The 17,570-nt window shown below is 44.4% G+C and overlaps 1 protein-coding gene across 2 annotated transcripts in view; it reads left to right on the top strand.

Annotated features, from left to right (window-relative positions):
* Positions 1-12,116: 12,116 nt before the first annotated feature.
* Positions 12,117-17,570, top strand: part of GRHL2 (grainyhead like transcription factor 2) — a 452,715-nt gene continuing 447,261 nt past the window's right edge. For both annotated transcript variants that reach the window (XM_086966065.1, XM_086966066.1), the window contains exon 1: positions 12,117-12,249. In XM_086966065.1, the coding sequence (XP_086822191.1) occupies positions 12,230-12,249 (20 nt within the window). In that variant the 5' untranslated portion in view covers positions 12,117-12,229. The remainder of the gene's footprint in view (positions 12,250-17,570) is intronic.

The following is a 17,570-nucleotide window of genomic DNA, read 5'->3' on the forward strand; positions in this document are numbered from 1 at the left end:
TAAGGCATACCAGTTCTTCGTTCAACTGTACCTTAGTACCTTCGACCACCATATCCTTATAACAATTTATCAATCACACCATTTTACTTTACCCACTCTCTGAAGTCGAGGTCCTTCTTCATACGTCAGTTCCTGAGCTTAGTCGCATATCTTGGAGGCAGCGTATCATACCTTCGATTTGACCATCAACCCAGGGCCGAACAACCATTTCTCGGATAACCTTAAAAAGAGAGCAGAACAGTTGCACACAGAAAAACCCTCCCACCGATACCCGTATTTACAAAAGTACGCGATGCCTATCCATAGCTTTTAAGACTTTTATTTGTAGAATTATTCAGTACGTAAAATGTGAGAGCGCAATTCATATTTTGGCCTGACATGTCGTCGATGGAAGCACATACAGTAGGGGGTTATTTTGTAGTACAAGAACATGTAAAAAAGGTCTAATTAATTATTTGTAAGTAACCAAAAACATTTCATTGCGTGACGAAGGAATCAGGGGCATTTCAGTTCATAGATGGAAACACAGTCAAGCTCATCGTAATCACATTTCCTAAATGCAAAACCGCGGGCGTGCATCATGAGCGACGTTATGTATCAGTTACAACAAATATCAAAAATAAATTGTTCATTGAAATCAACATTTTTACGGAACCCTTCTTAAATGTTCGCCAAGTGAACCCTCCTCCCTTTAACATCGAGTGCGCAATGGTTCGTATATATATATATATATATCTTAGTACATCCAGTTTCATTAGCTAAGGAATACCACGAGGCATCCGTTAGTTTCCATTGATACCAGCGCCATTTTGGGCGAGGCCGGTTTTAGTCCGGAAGTAGCATCAGGGGCAAAATATCCCCGACAATTGGCGGTTGGACCAGAGTCCCTTTCGGCAGTCCAAAAGAAAACTGTGCTAACAAAGGGGCTGGTGGTGTGGGCCGTCAATCAAGAGAGGGAGGGGGTAAAGTCTCTCTTACCGGGTCATGTTGATGTTCAGCCGGAACTTGCTCGAGTTCGTTAGCCCATAATGTTCCTGGGTGGTTCAGACGGAGGCTGATGCAGACACGAGAGCACCGCCATCTTGTTGCTGTGCCGTGGTTATTTCATTTGAGATCAATGCAACTGTTCCTCACCGGAAGCCTGAAGGGGCCGAGGGCCCTTGGGACTTTGGTAGAATCTTCAAAGTCGAGGGGATGTTTGTCGATGGTGGGGGCTTGCGCCCAGGTGGGCAAGTGCCCGAGTTGCAATTCCGGACAAAGTTACTCCGGCGGCTTAGACCCGCCTTTCGAGGGCCCAGACGCCATTTTGAGACCCTGTGGCAGCCACCTTTGCCGTATCCATCAGGAGTGGAAGAAACTTCTTGTGATGGCAAAAGACAGAGCATCATGCTGCTGGAGCAGGACATTTTGGTTCGGGGCGCCAGGGTGCAGCAGTGGAGCCTTCGTCTGGGGAGGTGAGGGAGGCTCGTCCGTGCCGTCTCCCTCTCCCGGCGCATCCTACACCGTCCCTTGGAATCAGGGGCGCACATGATGACCACCCTACACCCCTGATTCCGACTCTTGGGGGACCACTGTACATCCGGTGCTCCGTAAATATGCCCATCGGACATTGTGTGTCCTGTACCACGCAAGTATACCAGCCGGGTCTTGTATATCCTGTACTGAGAAAATATACGAGTCGGGCATTGTGTGTCCTGTGTTGCGGAAATATGGCCGTCGCCCGGCTGGAGGACATCGGCGTCGGGCCAGGGCAGGGAAGCCTCCTACCTGTGGAGGTGGAAGAGGCTCGTCCGCGTCGCCTCTTCCTCCCTGCCCACCCTGCATCCGTTCGATGGAGGAATTCGTGATGGCCGGACCAGGAGATACAAGGGAGGGGGTCATTTTCATCCGCCCCCTCCCTATTCGCGGTCCGGGGGACGCCATCCCTGGAAGGGCAGTATGGGAAGACCATTTCATTGCCCGCTGTGTGGGGTCTCCAGTACCTTCTCGCCAGCAATCTCTTTTTGGCTCATGGTTGCTGGCAGGCCCCGCCCCACACGTGCTATGTGTTTCGGATGGGCGGGACCATCGAACTGTTACATTTCGAGGACTTCCGGAGTGAGCATAACATGTTTTGTATTTTTCCTATTAGTCAAGTTTGCTTTTTAGAGAGTTCTACTAGTTATTCTATTTACTGTTGGTTGTGTGTTTTACCGTAATTAAATCCTAAGTTATATAATAGACGCTTGGCTTTCTTGAATCTTTTCTCTAACGGGGGGTTGTTTACACTGACCTGCAGTTGTGTTTGTTTTTCAGAGTGGGGGAGCAACAGAGAGCAATCAGTCCCAGAACTCTAACATGTCGTTAAAATTGGTCTGACGAAATCTGTGCCACCGAGCATAATCGAACGGGGTGGTCCTGTCTGTTCTGTCTGCACTAGTCTGATTGGTTTTTATCTCACGTCTTTTTCCTTTCTGTCGGTCCGTCCTTTCTGTCAACCCTCCATTCTTACCTATGCTTTGCAGAGTCGGGCATTGGGCTTTCCAGTGTCCAAGACATTTACAGAAAGCACATTGGTTTTGTTTTAAATCTGTCCGTCCTGTGCGTAATGTCGGGGGATTACCTTCGGGTCGTTGTGTTCCGGGGTTGGCTTGTCGGCACATCCCTTTACACCATTCGCTTTTCATGTCTACTCCTCGGGGCTGTGCCATCGCTGGTCCTTCCCTTTGCCTACTAGACGTTTGGAGGGTTGTCCGTCGTGTCCCTTCACCTTTTCTAAATTCGTCGCCTTCCCTTCGTTGCGTGGCTTCTTTGCGCCACATACCGAGACTATCGAGCATAATAGGTGTTGTTTCATTCCTACGAAGGGCTATTTCTACTGTTTCTATTTTGTCGAGATCAAAGGATCCTCTCAGTGGCCACTGTCTTTCTCGATCCCTTTTCGTATATTTATGCCACAGCTCACTATAGGCTATAGCAATTAATCCATGCTTCATGAACATGTCCTTATTAGGGGTGCCTTCCAGCGGAGCCGGATGGTTCATCTCTAATAAGCGGTCCGGGCTAAACAGGCTACTGACTAGTGGGGAGAAGACAGGCATGACGGATCACAATGGGATAATAGTCAGCACTACCTATCTTATCACTGCGCGCAAAGACTAGACAGAATATTTCTATTCTACGTTGTTTGCACGTAGTGAATACCTCATGAACCAATTCTGATCAATCAACGTTAGGTCAAAAATAAAAAATCAATATGGTCAATGGGGAGAATAAGTAGGCTCGCAAAAGTTCGCGTCACCTACCCTTTCACTATCTGTAAAGAGGGGACCTATTTTTCCCTGTTTGCAGACGGAGAATCTCCAGAAAACAATCTATAACAGTTAATCAATGTTTAGGTCGAAAATAAAAAATCAATATGGTCACTGGGGAGAATAAGTAGGCTCGCAAAAGTTCGCGTCACCTACCCTTTCACTATCTGTAAAGAGGGGACCTATTTTTCCCTGTTTGCAGACAGAGAATCTCCAGAAAACAATTTATAACAGTTAATCAATGGGGGAGAAAGATGGGTCCGATGGGTGCGTACCTATCCTTCGCTGTTTATAAAGGGAGAGCCTGTTGTTTCTCCGTTTGTAGACAGTGAATCTCTAATAAATTAACAAAAAGTAATACTAGTATTTTCTCAACAATTATCAACCACTTCCAATTATCTATCACTTTCGCAATTCGTCGTGTTTACACGACCTTACCCGGACCGCATGGACAGTTTCTCGTCTTCCGAATCCAGCGCCCGATCGTCCTCTTCTCTTCGTACTTCTCGTGGCACTTCCTGATGGTTCCCAGTCAGGACCGCAGATCACTCGAGAGAGGTCTGTTCGGAACCAGTGAAGTTCGGATGATCGGCTGTCAGACAAGGGTCTATCGGACAGGGTACCTTCCGATCGTTGCAGTCGTTCACTCTGTCGTCGGGACCTCTCCCACTGGATCCACGAGTCACTGATGGGCCCCACGTTTGGGACGCCAATTGTTAAAAAGGGTTCCAAAGACAACCGGTAACCAAAGACCCTTTTATGTTGCCCGGCAGTATCGCCTCTATGACCCACCAATATTAATCAATGAAGAAGCAGGCGCTGGAGACTGGAAGGCGGGAAACGAGGATTTTATTCTCTCCGGAGGAGAACACATCAATTCAGACAGCAAGTATCGTCACGAGGTGCTCTAACCACATCTCTGAGGCCTGGCCTCTTATACTAGGGTTTACGACCTTTATTGCACATAACACATTCTCGCAATACTTTAGAACTTGAAAGAACATTCTCGGAATCTCCCCTTCAGACCCGTTCCCACACACATTTACAGTTGGATTCCCCACCCTGGTCACAACAGGTGATGGTCGTCGCACAGCAGGGCATTCCGCCGATTCACGAAATGCATGGGGTTGATCGGATCTCATGGGGTGGGGGCTTTGATCGGTTCGGGGGTCTTTTGATGGAGAGGGGAAGCTTCCTACTGTACGGGGTAATAAACAGTATCCGCAGAGCCAGGTGGCGGCCTGGGAACAGGGAAGACAAACGGGGGCACAGGAAAAAGGGGTTTGTATCAGAAGGATCTGAGGCCATGAAAGGAATGAGGGGAGGTGTCGCGCTGGGAACAGGATGGGATTCCGTGGTGAAGCTGCGCTGAAGAGGGGTTTATGACCCGAGGCATGAGAGAGCGGGGGTTGTCAGCGTGCGGGGGAATGCTTGCGAGGTTAAGAGAGAGAGAGAGACGCGCTGGCTATTAGTGAGGGGCAGGGAGGCCATGGTGCTCAAAATGGCTGTCGCTTACGCGCACGAGTGGGCCTGGAAAGGGGCAAGATGGCGCCGATAATGTTCACTAAGTTTGTATTTATTTTTCACATCAAGGAATGCAGGTGCCTCTCCACGGGCTCATCAGCTCAACCGGCTCGAGGGAGCCTTTTAAACAGGAAACCAATGTGGGATCACACTGTTTCACCTCCCAGCGGGTCGCCCTGGAGCATTGTGCTCAATGATTGAGCGCTGTGTGCTTGCAGGATTGAGCCATTGAGCTGACGAGCTTGTGGAGATGCACCTGTGCACCTGTGAGAGGTACTGAGACCTGTAGGGATTATGGCAGCCTGCTCAGCAACCCCATATAAAATGTGTTTTTATCTCTACTGATGACAGATGTAATCCAGAAACACGTGTCTAGAGATGTACAGCACTAACCTGCATCAACTTTGGTGGAACACTCCAGTAAAATCTTAAGTAAGCATGTGCTAAGAATTGTATTTACCATAATGATAAGGGGCGAACTGTGCTGGAAGGTGAAGCAGTGTGCTCCCACCCCTTCTGGATGTTGATACTTTGCTTGAACCAGTAACGGCCCATGCACTGTGTTGTCCCCAGCAGCTACCAATTCTGATGACAGCATTCATTGAGATCTCACAGATGCAAATTGCTGACGGTGAGGTACGAGAGGAAACAGGCACACAGGTATCATCCACTACGAACATGGCTAATGCGACCAATGCTGACGGCGATTCTTCACATCTATGTGTGGTGGATCTTCTTAACGAGGTGATCCAACTCTCACCTACAATGGTAGACGACTTTTTAACAGACTTGGAAGATTTGATGTTTTCTACAAACAATAACACTGACTTTTGATTTGGCACACAGTATTCTGAGAGACTCTGAATTCGACCTTCATTTTTTCAAAACAAAGTTCTAACTTTGGAACTCTTTTTCCTATGATTATTATTTTTTTTTTTTAATTTGTATTTTTACTCTTTTTTGGCACAAAGTAATCTGCTTAAAGTAGAACTGTTCATAGAGAACTAGAATTCTTTGAAAAACATCCAGAGACAATATTTGACCTTGTCCTCATACAAACAGTTATATGTAATATGACATGAAATGGTTTTGGCACCTTTTTCTTCTGTAGTTACGAGTCATTTCATAAATGTATATTTTCATGATTCATTCAGACAGCATTTACAAATGTCAACATATATGCTCAGAATGAAACATTGCTTTAAATGCATACAGCACCAATGTGCTTTTGTGTTCAACCAGTACCATTGCATTTTTATGTATTTTGGGTGGGTTTTTAACACATCATGTTTAGATATGTTTAACGTGTTTAGAACTTAGTAGAAGTCATACATAAGAAAGTATAGTGGGTTTTGTATGGCGTTTTAGATTCCAAATTGATTTTCCTGATTCATGCCCTTATATAGGTACAATTCATGTTGCCCTTACATAGGCATAGAAATGAAGCCGTTCTTTAGGCATAGCCCATGCAACCCAAATACAGGCATGGCTACTTCATCGTTCACTAAACGTCACAACGACTTCTTGGAAAACCAGCTTAAGCCGTAGGGACTTCCCCTTGCTTGAATATTGATTTCTCCAAAAATTCAGTTAGTTTTACAATGAACAACTATTCCTTAGGGGTTCATTCATGACATTCATATGCCCGACTTTACGTCAAACATGGCATTCCTAAACACCTCCAATGTATAAATATACCTTCACTTTCTATGGCAAAGCACGATGGTTCGGAGCAGTTCGATGACCTACTACGCTACGGCTTCCTTCGGCAAGTGATGAAGGAAGCCGACTCTCCAGCTGACGCACTGATCAGGAAGCTTCCCTCCTCTGCTGAGAAATCCAGCTACAGTGTTTCTGACTCCCCTTGAGGGTGTTGGGAAATCGAGTCCCAAGACAGAGATACCAGACCTCCTTCATTCCAAGGTATGGAGCTGATTAGATAGTTAGTCAAAAGGGGAAATCCCTGGAGTCAACTAGTCCACTAATCACTGTTTGCCTTTCTTGTTGTAAAAGGAAAGGTCACAATATGCCATGGGTATTCGGACAAACATAAAAAATAGGTTTCCACAAAGAAATAGTCTTGTTTACAATCTAGATTTATTAAAATTACATTAAATTAAACAATAAAAACAAGATAAATTCATACAATTCTTCCAAAACAATTAAAATCCAAGATTAGGTGTCTTGGAGGGATAAAAATGATTATTCAACAGTATTACACAAACACAATATTACAGTACACGATAAATGGAAAAACAATCAAAATGTGTTCACAATAAACAACAGACGAAACATAATCACAACAAACCCCTCATGTGTAAGTGGCCCACTTGATATCTCTGCCACTGTATTACACTAGATCCAGTGGCCGTAGATAATTTGGTTACTCTGAAGCTTTAGTGGAAAAATGTGATACCCATCTAAAGTTTTTTCTCGGCCCTATCTGGATTCTTTTAAACCAAACAGTGCGTCGACGCGTTTCGGTGCTTAACACTTGATATCGTAGCACCTTCCTCAGGACTTTCTGGGGTTTCGAGGAACGGATGGATACACCGTATCCTCGGGACCGTGTAGGAAACGTTCCTAGATGGGGTCTATTTGAAGTATCACTTTTTGCTACTACAGATGAAGATCTTGGAGCCTTCTGTTAATTAAAAAGAACTCTCTCCTGTAAAGGGAGCTCCTTTTTATGGGGTTCCTTGGTTTTTTGTTTATCAGGCGATTGCCCACTTGTCGTATATCTCAGATGTTTTTAAAACGTTCTTAGAACGGGCATACAAAGTCGTTGGTCTACTCCTGAACTGGATATGTTCGGGTTAGCGCTGTTTGTCTGCTTCTGCCTCGTTCCTTCACTCGATCTCCCTGTTTTAAAAACATCTGAGATATACGACAAGTGGGCAATCGCCTGATAAACAAAAAACCAAGGAACCCCATAAAAAGGAGCTCCCTTTACAGGAGAGAGTTCTTTTTAATTAACAGAAGGCTCCAAGATCTTCATCTGTAGTAGCAAAAAGTGATACTTCAAATAGACCCCATCTAGGAACGTTTCCTACACGGTCCCGAGGATACGGTGTATCCATCCGTTCCTCGAAACCCCAGAAATAAGAAGTCCTGAGGAAGGTGCCACGATATCAAGTGTTAAGCACCGAAACGCGTCGACGCACTGTTTGGTTTAAAAGAATCCAGATAGGGCCGAGAAAAAACTTTAGATGGGTATCACATTTTTCCACTAAAGCTTCAGAGTAACCAAATTATCTACGGCCACTGGATCTAGTGTAATACAGTGGCAGAGATATCAAGTGGGCCACTTACACATGAGGGGTTTGTTGTGATTATGTTTCGTCTGTTGTTTATTGTGAACACATTTTGATTGTTTTTCCATTTATCGTGTACTGTAATATTGTGTTTGTGTAATACTGTTGAATAATCATTTTTATCCCTCCAAGACACCTAATCTTGGATTTTAATTGTTTTGGAAGAATTGTATGAATTTATCTTGTTTTTATTGTTTAATTTAATGTAATTTTAATAAATCTAGATTGTAAACAAGACTATTTCTTTGTGGAAACCTATTTTTTATGTTTGTCCGAATACCCATGGCATATTGTGACCTTTCCTTTTACAACAAGAAAGGCAAACAGTGATTAGTGGACTAGTTGACTCCAGGGATTTCCCCTTTTGACTAACTGTCTTCCTACCCTGTTCCCTGGTGAAAGTGGGGTACCCTCTCTTTTTTGAAACCAATGGAGCTGATTAGAACCTAGAGAAACCTTTGGTAGATTCTTGGCAAAAACTAAACCTATGCTAAAGACCATACTTACTTCTTCCCTCGTACTAAACCTTGGTTAGGTACATTGGGGAAGGCGTATTTTAGAAGCACCAGTTGAGTATTTTAGCCTGATTTATTTATGTATGTATTTTTATATGGCTTAGAAACCATACCATGCTTTTACAGTATTATTTTATAATACTATTCTCGCTGTACGCATTATACTTTTCATTCTGTCTAACGATTGTAGCAGTTCACCTCTCTTGCATGAGAAAGAAGACTATTCAATAAACCTTTTATTGAAAACGCCTGTCTCACTAATTCTCTGCAAACTCTGTAGAAACGAAGCATGCACGATTGACTGGGTGAAATACTTATCTATTGTTTCCACGATTTTGAAGTTAGTTATTCCAGTCTTAGGGAAACAAAGTTGTCATGTTTATGTGGTTGTCAGAAACTAATCTCTTCTTGTGAATTCAAGAAAGTTTCTAGTGACCTCTGAGCTAGCTGGTACTCACAATTAGGTTTAGTATTCGATAGACACCTACTGACCTAAGTCCTACGTCATATCTATAGGATATATTATTCCAATGCGCAGAGCCTATTGGGAATATAGGAACTACACTACAGTGCAGGGGTGAACAAAACCTCCCATTTCCCTACAGAAATAGGAAATGAGGTTTGGGGTAATTATTCACCCTTTATTTTATTGCACCTGCCCCCTCACAACCAAAGATGTCCTCTGTTTCAAAAAGTGGCTGAATGTCCTTCCCTTATAGTACTACTTTTGATCAAAGATCTAACCACATTGGAGAATATATGGATTTGTGTTGGCCAACACACAGCTTTAGATATAGTGGAGGGAGCCCTTGACGGGAGACGTATGAGACTCTGTTCAAAGGGACGGTGCCGTGCCTAGTGCAGCGAATTAAAATGTGTTATGCTCCCATCTCTCATGCATTCGGCACACAATGGCTGGAAGGAGACCACAGTCTTTAAGGAGATGTTTATATGGATGTTTATATGGGTTGTCTCAACAACCCAGATCAACTGGAGAGACTGTTCGGGTTCAATATGCTGTTACAAACAGGTGTTGCCTTCTGTATCAAGCCTGTCTGTGCTTCTGCGTTGGATGCGAGTGGTAGGAGGAGTCCTCTTCCAGGGGAGCAGTTAATAGGAGGAGAATCCCACATTGTGTGGGACACTGCCGGAATGCGTGCGTATTATTTAGCAGCACGTGTGTTTGTACATATTTTTTTGTGATTTTATGTTCTGTTACTTCAGACTGTTTGTATTTGAAAACCTGAACACCCGGCACTTATTAGAGTGTAGTGCATGTTGCAGATGTAGTAGGTGTGAAAACAACAGACTCTGTATTCTTTTTGTATGTGTATGGCTTACACATACATAGATGTATGTTCTGAATAGGGTTTGGACATTTTTTTAGATTTTTTTGTTGATATGCCTCACTCAAATAACTTGTATAAATCGGCCATAGAGGGTGATTGACGTAAGTCTTGTTAAGGGCGTGCTTGCAGAATAAATATTAATATGCTCGTCATTTTTAGCACATACATTTAATTTTGGTTTACACTGAAAATTTGAATCTTGGATGGCGCACACCAAATTAAACTGTCTACTGCTACTATTTGAAAGTTGCAAAAAAGCGTTACTTTTTTTATAACTGTCAATATAGGTATGGCTGTTTTTGTCCAGTGATATAAGTGAAAACTTATATTGTATTTTCCTCTATTGTGGACATACCAATACTGCACAGGAAAGGCTGCAGTGCTTCTTACGGGGTTTATTTGCACTTAATAATTTCTCTTAAGTCACTATCCTTTTTATAGCCACTCTAATTCCACTTTATTCCTTATAACCGCCTGACTACAGTACAGTATGTGCACACCGTCATTATCACTGGTATAAATTGGTCGTGGGTGCTTTGCAGAAACCCATTTATTTAACAAATAGTAAAATAATGAGCTGGTTTCAAACAATTCTATTTATTATTGCTGGGCCAGATTCAGAAAAATCCCCAAAAATTGGAATTCAGATATTTACTACTCACAGATTTCTTCTGGTTTTTTAAGGATTTCCAGCTTTCTAGCGACTCTGAAATCATACTTCTCCAAACATAGTTTGTCAGATTTCTCTTAAGTTACTCCTGAGGATTGTGCAGGAAAAACTGCAGCGAGAATGTGCAATTCTGTGGACTTCCTTTGCTGTGGCCCCACCCCCGGGAACTGTCTTACCCCCCCCCCCCCCCCCCAACTTGTCCTAACTGTAAATTGAGGTGTGCCCAGCGCCGCTTTTAATAGAAAGCACCTAGTCCTATTTTCCAGGTTAGCATAAAGGCTTCAAAGTTACTAGAGTAGCTCAGTAGGTTCATGGGCTTGCTGCAGAAATGTGTCCTACCTGTTAACTCGCGTTTGGGTAGGGCAAGAATTTCCGTATCTGGGATCTGGAAAGCAGGTACTGTTAAACTGTGGAAGGGTGTGATACACACAATTAATTACCCCATGTAATCTGCCCCGGCGCAGGCTGGAGAGTACACATTGGCTCCGCAGTGCACGTTGCATATGGATGGGCCAGTCCCACTCCCGTAGCTGGTGACGTGATTTTGCACTATTATGTGCGTTGTTCTCACGCACTTCTGGCAGGCCCGGCCAAGAACTCTTTGTGCGCGTTGAGGAGCCCTGACAAAGCCTCTCCTCTCGGGTAACACTGCTGCTGTCGTGGTGAAAAGGTGTGTGTTAACCCAAGACCAACATGCCCTGGAGGAGGAGGGCGAGGTTGGGAGCAGCCTTCGCTCCCCGGCCGGGTCTGGGCAGGCAGCGTGGAGTAAAGTGAGCCTAATCCCTAACGGGCCTGCCCGCCTCTCCCGGCCGCTTCCACCCAACCCACGGGGCCCCGGGCAGCGAGGAAGCGCAGGAGCTCCTGGGCGCGCGGGGCTCTGTACCTGGGCCTCTTGTCCAATGGGAGCGCGCCGGGGCTGGCGTCCGTCCAATCAGTGCCAGCTCCCCGTCCCCGGCTCCCAGTGAGTGGAAGAATGTGGCTTCTGTGCATAAAAGTACCTGAGGGGAGCGGGTCCCAACACCCCACTGCACTTGTTAACACAACTGGCGACTTTGGTGCTGGAGCCAGGGTTCGAGCCTCGGGGTCGCGTCCACATCCTTTGATTCTGGATCACTTAATCATCCCTGTGCCTCGCTGTGTAATGTAAATATGGTGCTATTGTAAAGCGTTCCAATACCTTCGGGTCGAGTTCGCGCTATATAAATATGTTTTTTTTAAAAAGTGTCAAAAAGGGAGCTTGGGGGACGGGACCAGGACAGAGAGACCCCAGTGTCGGGGCAGGAGCGGGAGGCACACGCCGCTCGGGCTCGGCGGCAGCGCGCCTGGAAGGTGGGGCCCCTTACCTGTTCCCTCTCCCTCGCGCTCTCCGGCTCTGATTGGGCTGGGAGAACAACAAAATAAAGGAGACGCGAGGGAGGGAGGGCGAGGGAGGGGGAAAGAAGACATACCTGTAGCTCGAGTTCTGCCATCTCACACATGCACACCTCCACCTGCACAGACCTGAAAGTCCAGTTTCTCCGGCGCAGCAGAGGGAGAAATTCAAGGGGGAGAGGTTACTGGATCAGACATGTCACAGGAGACGGACAAGTAAGTAAGCGCACACTGGCCTGGCTGCGCCGGCGGCGGCTGCTCCAGCAGCTCGGTCCTCCGGACACGGAGCCTGGAGCCCCGGACCCCCGCAGCCCTACCTGACCGGACTGTGCTCCTCGCCGGGGGTCCCTGCCTGCCCCACGCCGGGCTCCTTATCGCTCTCCGCCCCCTCAATGGCTGGCGTGCGGCTTTTCTCGGCCAGAGCTGCGCTGGATTCTTGAGGGAAGGCCTCCGAGCAGACATGCCCTGAGCCTTTTGTGCCAGGGCAACAAAGGGCTTTTCTTTGGAATGCAAACGGCCATTTCCCGCAACTTGGGTCTCCCTCCAGGGACGGCGACCCCCTGCCTCTATTTTTTTAAAAGATGAATTTGATTTTTATGTCACTTTTTAGTCACAGCTGCGAATTCTATTGATGTAGGTAAAATAAACCCCCAGTGCGCTTAAGCCTACCAGCTGTTAATTGTGGGGTGCATTTTCTTTTACTTTTTAAAGAACTTCAAAGGCGCATTCTTCAGTGGATGGGTATTGAAACCCTTGCAGTCTTGCTTTTGGCATCTGGCGTTTTAGCCATGAAACAAATTCAGTTCAACAACTCGTCAAATGTACTAGTGGCTTCAAATGTAAACGTGCTACATTAACATATCTAAGGTTTTATATATTTCAAAATAAAACATTTCAATGACCGTGATCACGAACACTTCACGTGTACAGTGCTGTAGTGCTGTGTGTTTCTATTTAGCAATGAGAATTTTTTTTTAGTTGAATGACATTTCTATGCTCCAATTTTAATTTTGTACACAATTCTTTGAAACTGTCACTCTGATGGAGGCTTGCTGCTGATGTTTTTCTCACACTGCCAATGCCTCTTCTAAACATATTGTTTACACGTGTTACTCTGATTACGGACTGACAGCCCGAAGTTTGAAAATTGTTTGCGGTATGGACATGGGGGCTGCAGACTCATTAACATGTGTTATTTCAGAATTGACATTTAATTTTCAATATCTATATGTATGCTCGAATGCCCCGAGGTACTGTTACGGATTTCATGGGTGGGTGGCGTAGAGCTAACATTATTTGTCAGGAAAAATGTGTTTACGCAAATTTCACGAAGGTTTATAGCCATAACGCTGATCTAGGTGTTCAATTTAAAAAAATTGCATCAATATATACACCGGCAAATTGCATGTAAATGGCTGAAGTTGCACCTATAAATGCTGCATAATCCAACATACTGTTTTTTAATCCAGTTCGTGTCCTCAGGGGCGAATTACAGAATCTGACAAAATCGTACTTAATTTACAAATGATGTTAACCAGTAGATAGATTGTGTGGAGAGTTTGACAGTCTGTTGTTGTTGCTAACTACTCTATTGCTTGGCAGCAGGGCTCGCCTACATATTGCCAATCAATGTGCCTGGCATGTTGTGGATGTGAGCAAATCTATCTACCTATCTATCTGTCTACCCCTGTAACATGGACCAGTATTGAAGTAGATGGGTTCTGGTGACATCATACACCGTGAGATTGAAGGCTGACTGGTTTGAAAATATCACCATAACCCCGAGATGGCAATATAGATCCATATTGTGTTATGTATTTTTTTATTTTTATATACGATTTTTATTTTGGAGAAGTTAGTTTGAAAGGGTTGGGCTTTTTCCGGTGCAGTTAACTCTGAGCACTGGTCTGAAACAGAAAATTTAGGTGGTGTTTGTTTTTCAGAAATTAATTTTTGATAAAACAATGGACAATGGTGAGTGCAGTGGATGTTTGCGATTTTGTGGTTGCAGGATTTACTGCATAGATATGAATTTACCAAGTTTGCCACTTCATATGTATCATTTGCAGATATAAAAGAGTCTTTCAAAATAAGGCCACCAGAGAATGTGCCACATAATTAGCCTTTTTTTGCTGCACAGCTCGCTAACCTTGCAGCGGAAGCTTTTTTCTCAGTACCACATAATCTAAGGGGCCCTGTCAGTGGTAACATTCTGCAGAGTGTTTTAGGGGCTGTCGTTGTGATGTTAACATCCATATTTTACAAAAGTCATTATAACACTTCATTTTGTGCAATAAAAGCATCCAAATGCATGTGTGTGTGTATATATTAGTACACACACACATACATGTCATTGCAGTGAAAATAAAAATGGCCCTGTAACACGTTATTAAGAGCACCTGTACTATTAAACACACATTTATTAGTACAGTACCAGGATCAGATTTGAGTTGTTTAAAAGAGTATACCAATACTGGCACCAGCAAAATACTTCTTACTGCTCGCAACGAAACAACTTTCGTTATAGGTGAGGTGTCTTTAATGTGATTTTCCGCACTGCTTTTATTTAATTCTTGCATCTTGGTTTTGGTTAAATGCCTTTTGGTAAAATAAGTACACATGAAAATTATCAGGGCATAATCCATAGATGCAGATGCACATAGTATAATGCTCGACGGAGGGGTGGGACATTATGACTCACTAAAAACTTTGCATCCTCACACTCAACAATGGTAACAAATAGCATGTAGCATAAACACTGCACACCTATATAGATAGACAGACATCTATATAGATAGATAGATAGATAGATAGATATAGATAGATCGAAAGATAGATAGATAGACAGACAGACATCTAGATAGATAGACAGACATCTAGATAGATAGATGGATGGGTGGATGAATGGATGGATGGATGGATAGATAGATAGATAGATAGATAGATAGATAGATAGAAAGATAGATAGATAGATAGATAGATAGATAGATAGATAGATAGATAGATAGATAGATAGATAGATAGATAGATAGATAGATAGATAGATAGATAGATAGATAGATAGATAGCTGGATAGATAGATGGATAGATAGATTGATAAACAGACAGACATCTAGATAGATAGACAGACATCTAGATAGATAGATGTATGGATGTATGGATGGATAGATAGATAGATAGATAGATAGATAGATAGATAGATAGATAGATAGATAGATAGATAGATAGATAGATAGATAGATAGATAGATAGATAGACAGATACATAGATAGATAGCTAGATGTACATGCACACAAACATACAGTGTTGCCAATACTGAAGCTTTAAGGTGCTGGACGGATGCATAAACAGAGCCAGACCTGACAGCCGACAATTCTCTGAAATTACATTTTACTAGTACTTGTGTTAAGAAGCTTGACGCTTCGCCCAGCCTACCCCAGCTGCAGCAGGACCTGACTAGTCCTTACTTCCTTGTGCTGTGGCGAGCATGGGAGGGGCACAAAGACGTCAGGCTCAGTGTACTGACCTGTCACGTTGCCTGGTTTCCGCACAGCACAGTTAGTTGGCTGTGTGCAGGTTAGGCTCTGACAGCAGGTGCTGGCAGGGGTTTAATAATGCAAGAGCGTGTGTATAGTACGGCAAAGGACCTGTAAATACTAGTACGGGGTAATGATGGTACTGAATGATCTGCTGTGGGACTGTACTGCTGATGCGCCTCACACCTAAACAAGGGGCCAGCCTTAGCATGGTAACAATCCCTGGAAACCCTCCAGGAAACCAGGACAACATTGGGATTTCTTTAGCTTTTTTTTTCCTCCAGAAGATATAAACTTTCCTTGAAAGCAACGCTTTAGGATGAAGACCGGGCAGGTGTTGATAGCTGAAGGTGGCCCGTGATGTCACTGCGGGGCCAGCTGTTCCCCTCCTGCTCGGACCGTGCCCATAGCAGACATTGTACTGAAAGAGATGCAGCAAGCAATTATATCTCCTGCAAATGCCGGTGTGTTAGGTGATTGAGCAGAGGCATGGCGTCTCCTTACCTAAAGCGTTTAAGGGATTTTTTTAAACATCATGTTGGATACTTCCTTATTTTCGCTAAAAAAACATAATTCCTTTAATGGACGTTTTGTGAGTGAGTGTGGTTACTCATGACACACCTGTGAAAACAAAAGTGGAGCATAGGGCAAGCGATCTGAAGCAAATGTACTAATAAACCTCCGCTCACACACGTATTACAAGAGTTTAAAGGTCAAACTCCAGGTTATTTGCATATGATAGTCTAATTTTTAATCTTCAGATTAAGAAGAAAACCCTGGCTTCCTGATGAGTGTTAGGTGAGCTGCATGGAAGACCCGTTGAGTTCTCATCTGGTCCATATATTTGTTTATAAATCGTACACATGAAGAAAAATCAAACCATGAACAAGAAACTCACGATCAGTTGGGAGGGGCTCAGTGGCCTTCGTAAGGTTTTGCCTCTCCTGACTCATGGCTCCACCCCCTCCACAAGAGTAACACCATAGAATTTGACCTTTGGAGGAATATGCCATGGAATTTGACGTCTGTAGAAATACAGTCAGGGCCACTGGAATTATGCGATTCTACGGCTGCAGCTGTTTCCACATAATTAAGGACTTGCCGCTTTTGCCACATAATCCACCATCTGCTGCATAATCCGCAGATGTAAAAAAAATGTTGATTCCAGCTCAAAAGGATCAAAAGTGACTTAAAACATGGTGATATGTATCCGCTTGCTTTGGAAGACCCTTTGCAAGGATGAACTGGTCCTCTTTCAGTTGCTTATATATTATGCACTTGTTTTAAACAACGCATTTTAGTCGGCCGAGTACATTTTTTACAAGGTGACATAGAAATGTGATTTTGTGTGTAGATATGACGTAGACTAGATCCTCAACCGCCAGATAGCAGTAAAATAGAATCCACGCAATCAATGAGAAACGGGCATTCTGGTGCATGTGCGTCACTTTAGGGTTTGGTTGCACCCGTTTTTGTAGTGCGCATAGGGCCATTAGTACGGTCCTGCATCCCTGATGCAGGGGCGTACCGCAAAGCCCCTGCAGAGTAGAGGGCCCTTCAACCTTTCAGGGCCCCCAGGCCACAACCTTTCAGGGGGCCCTCATTCAGCCCTGGGACGATGAATGGCTGGGATATGAGAGACTGAAGGGGCCTCTTCGCATTCTGCGCGGGTTGGGGGGGGGGGGGGGGTCACTTTGCGCGCCCGCTACGCCACTGCCAATATGGAATATTTACTCTTGGCTTAGTTTGTGGGCTCCTGCTGTTAGAAGCCAGTACTCTTCAGACTGTGACTTGAAGGAGAGGCCCCTTGAACCCTCAGACCGTGCTCACAGGCTGGGGTGACCAGGTGTCCCGGATCTGCAGGGTCAGTCCCGGGTTTCACTAGCTGTCCTGGCGGATTTTGATAACTTTACCTTATGTTCCGTTTTTTTAAAGCGGGTCGGCTGAAAACAGGAGAAGGGCCTTTTTTATGTGTTAGAAGGCAGGGGGAGTTGATAGCTC

The sequence above is a fragment of the Lissotriton vulgaris genome, chromosome 4_1 (assembly GCF_964263255.1).
Source record: "Lissotriton vulgaris chromosome 4_1, aLisVul1.2, whole genome shotgun sequence".
NCBI lineage: Eukaryota > Metazoa > Chordata > Amphibia > Caudata > Salamandridae > Lissotriton > Lissotriton vulgaris.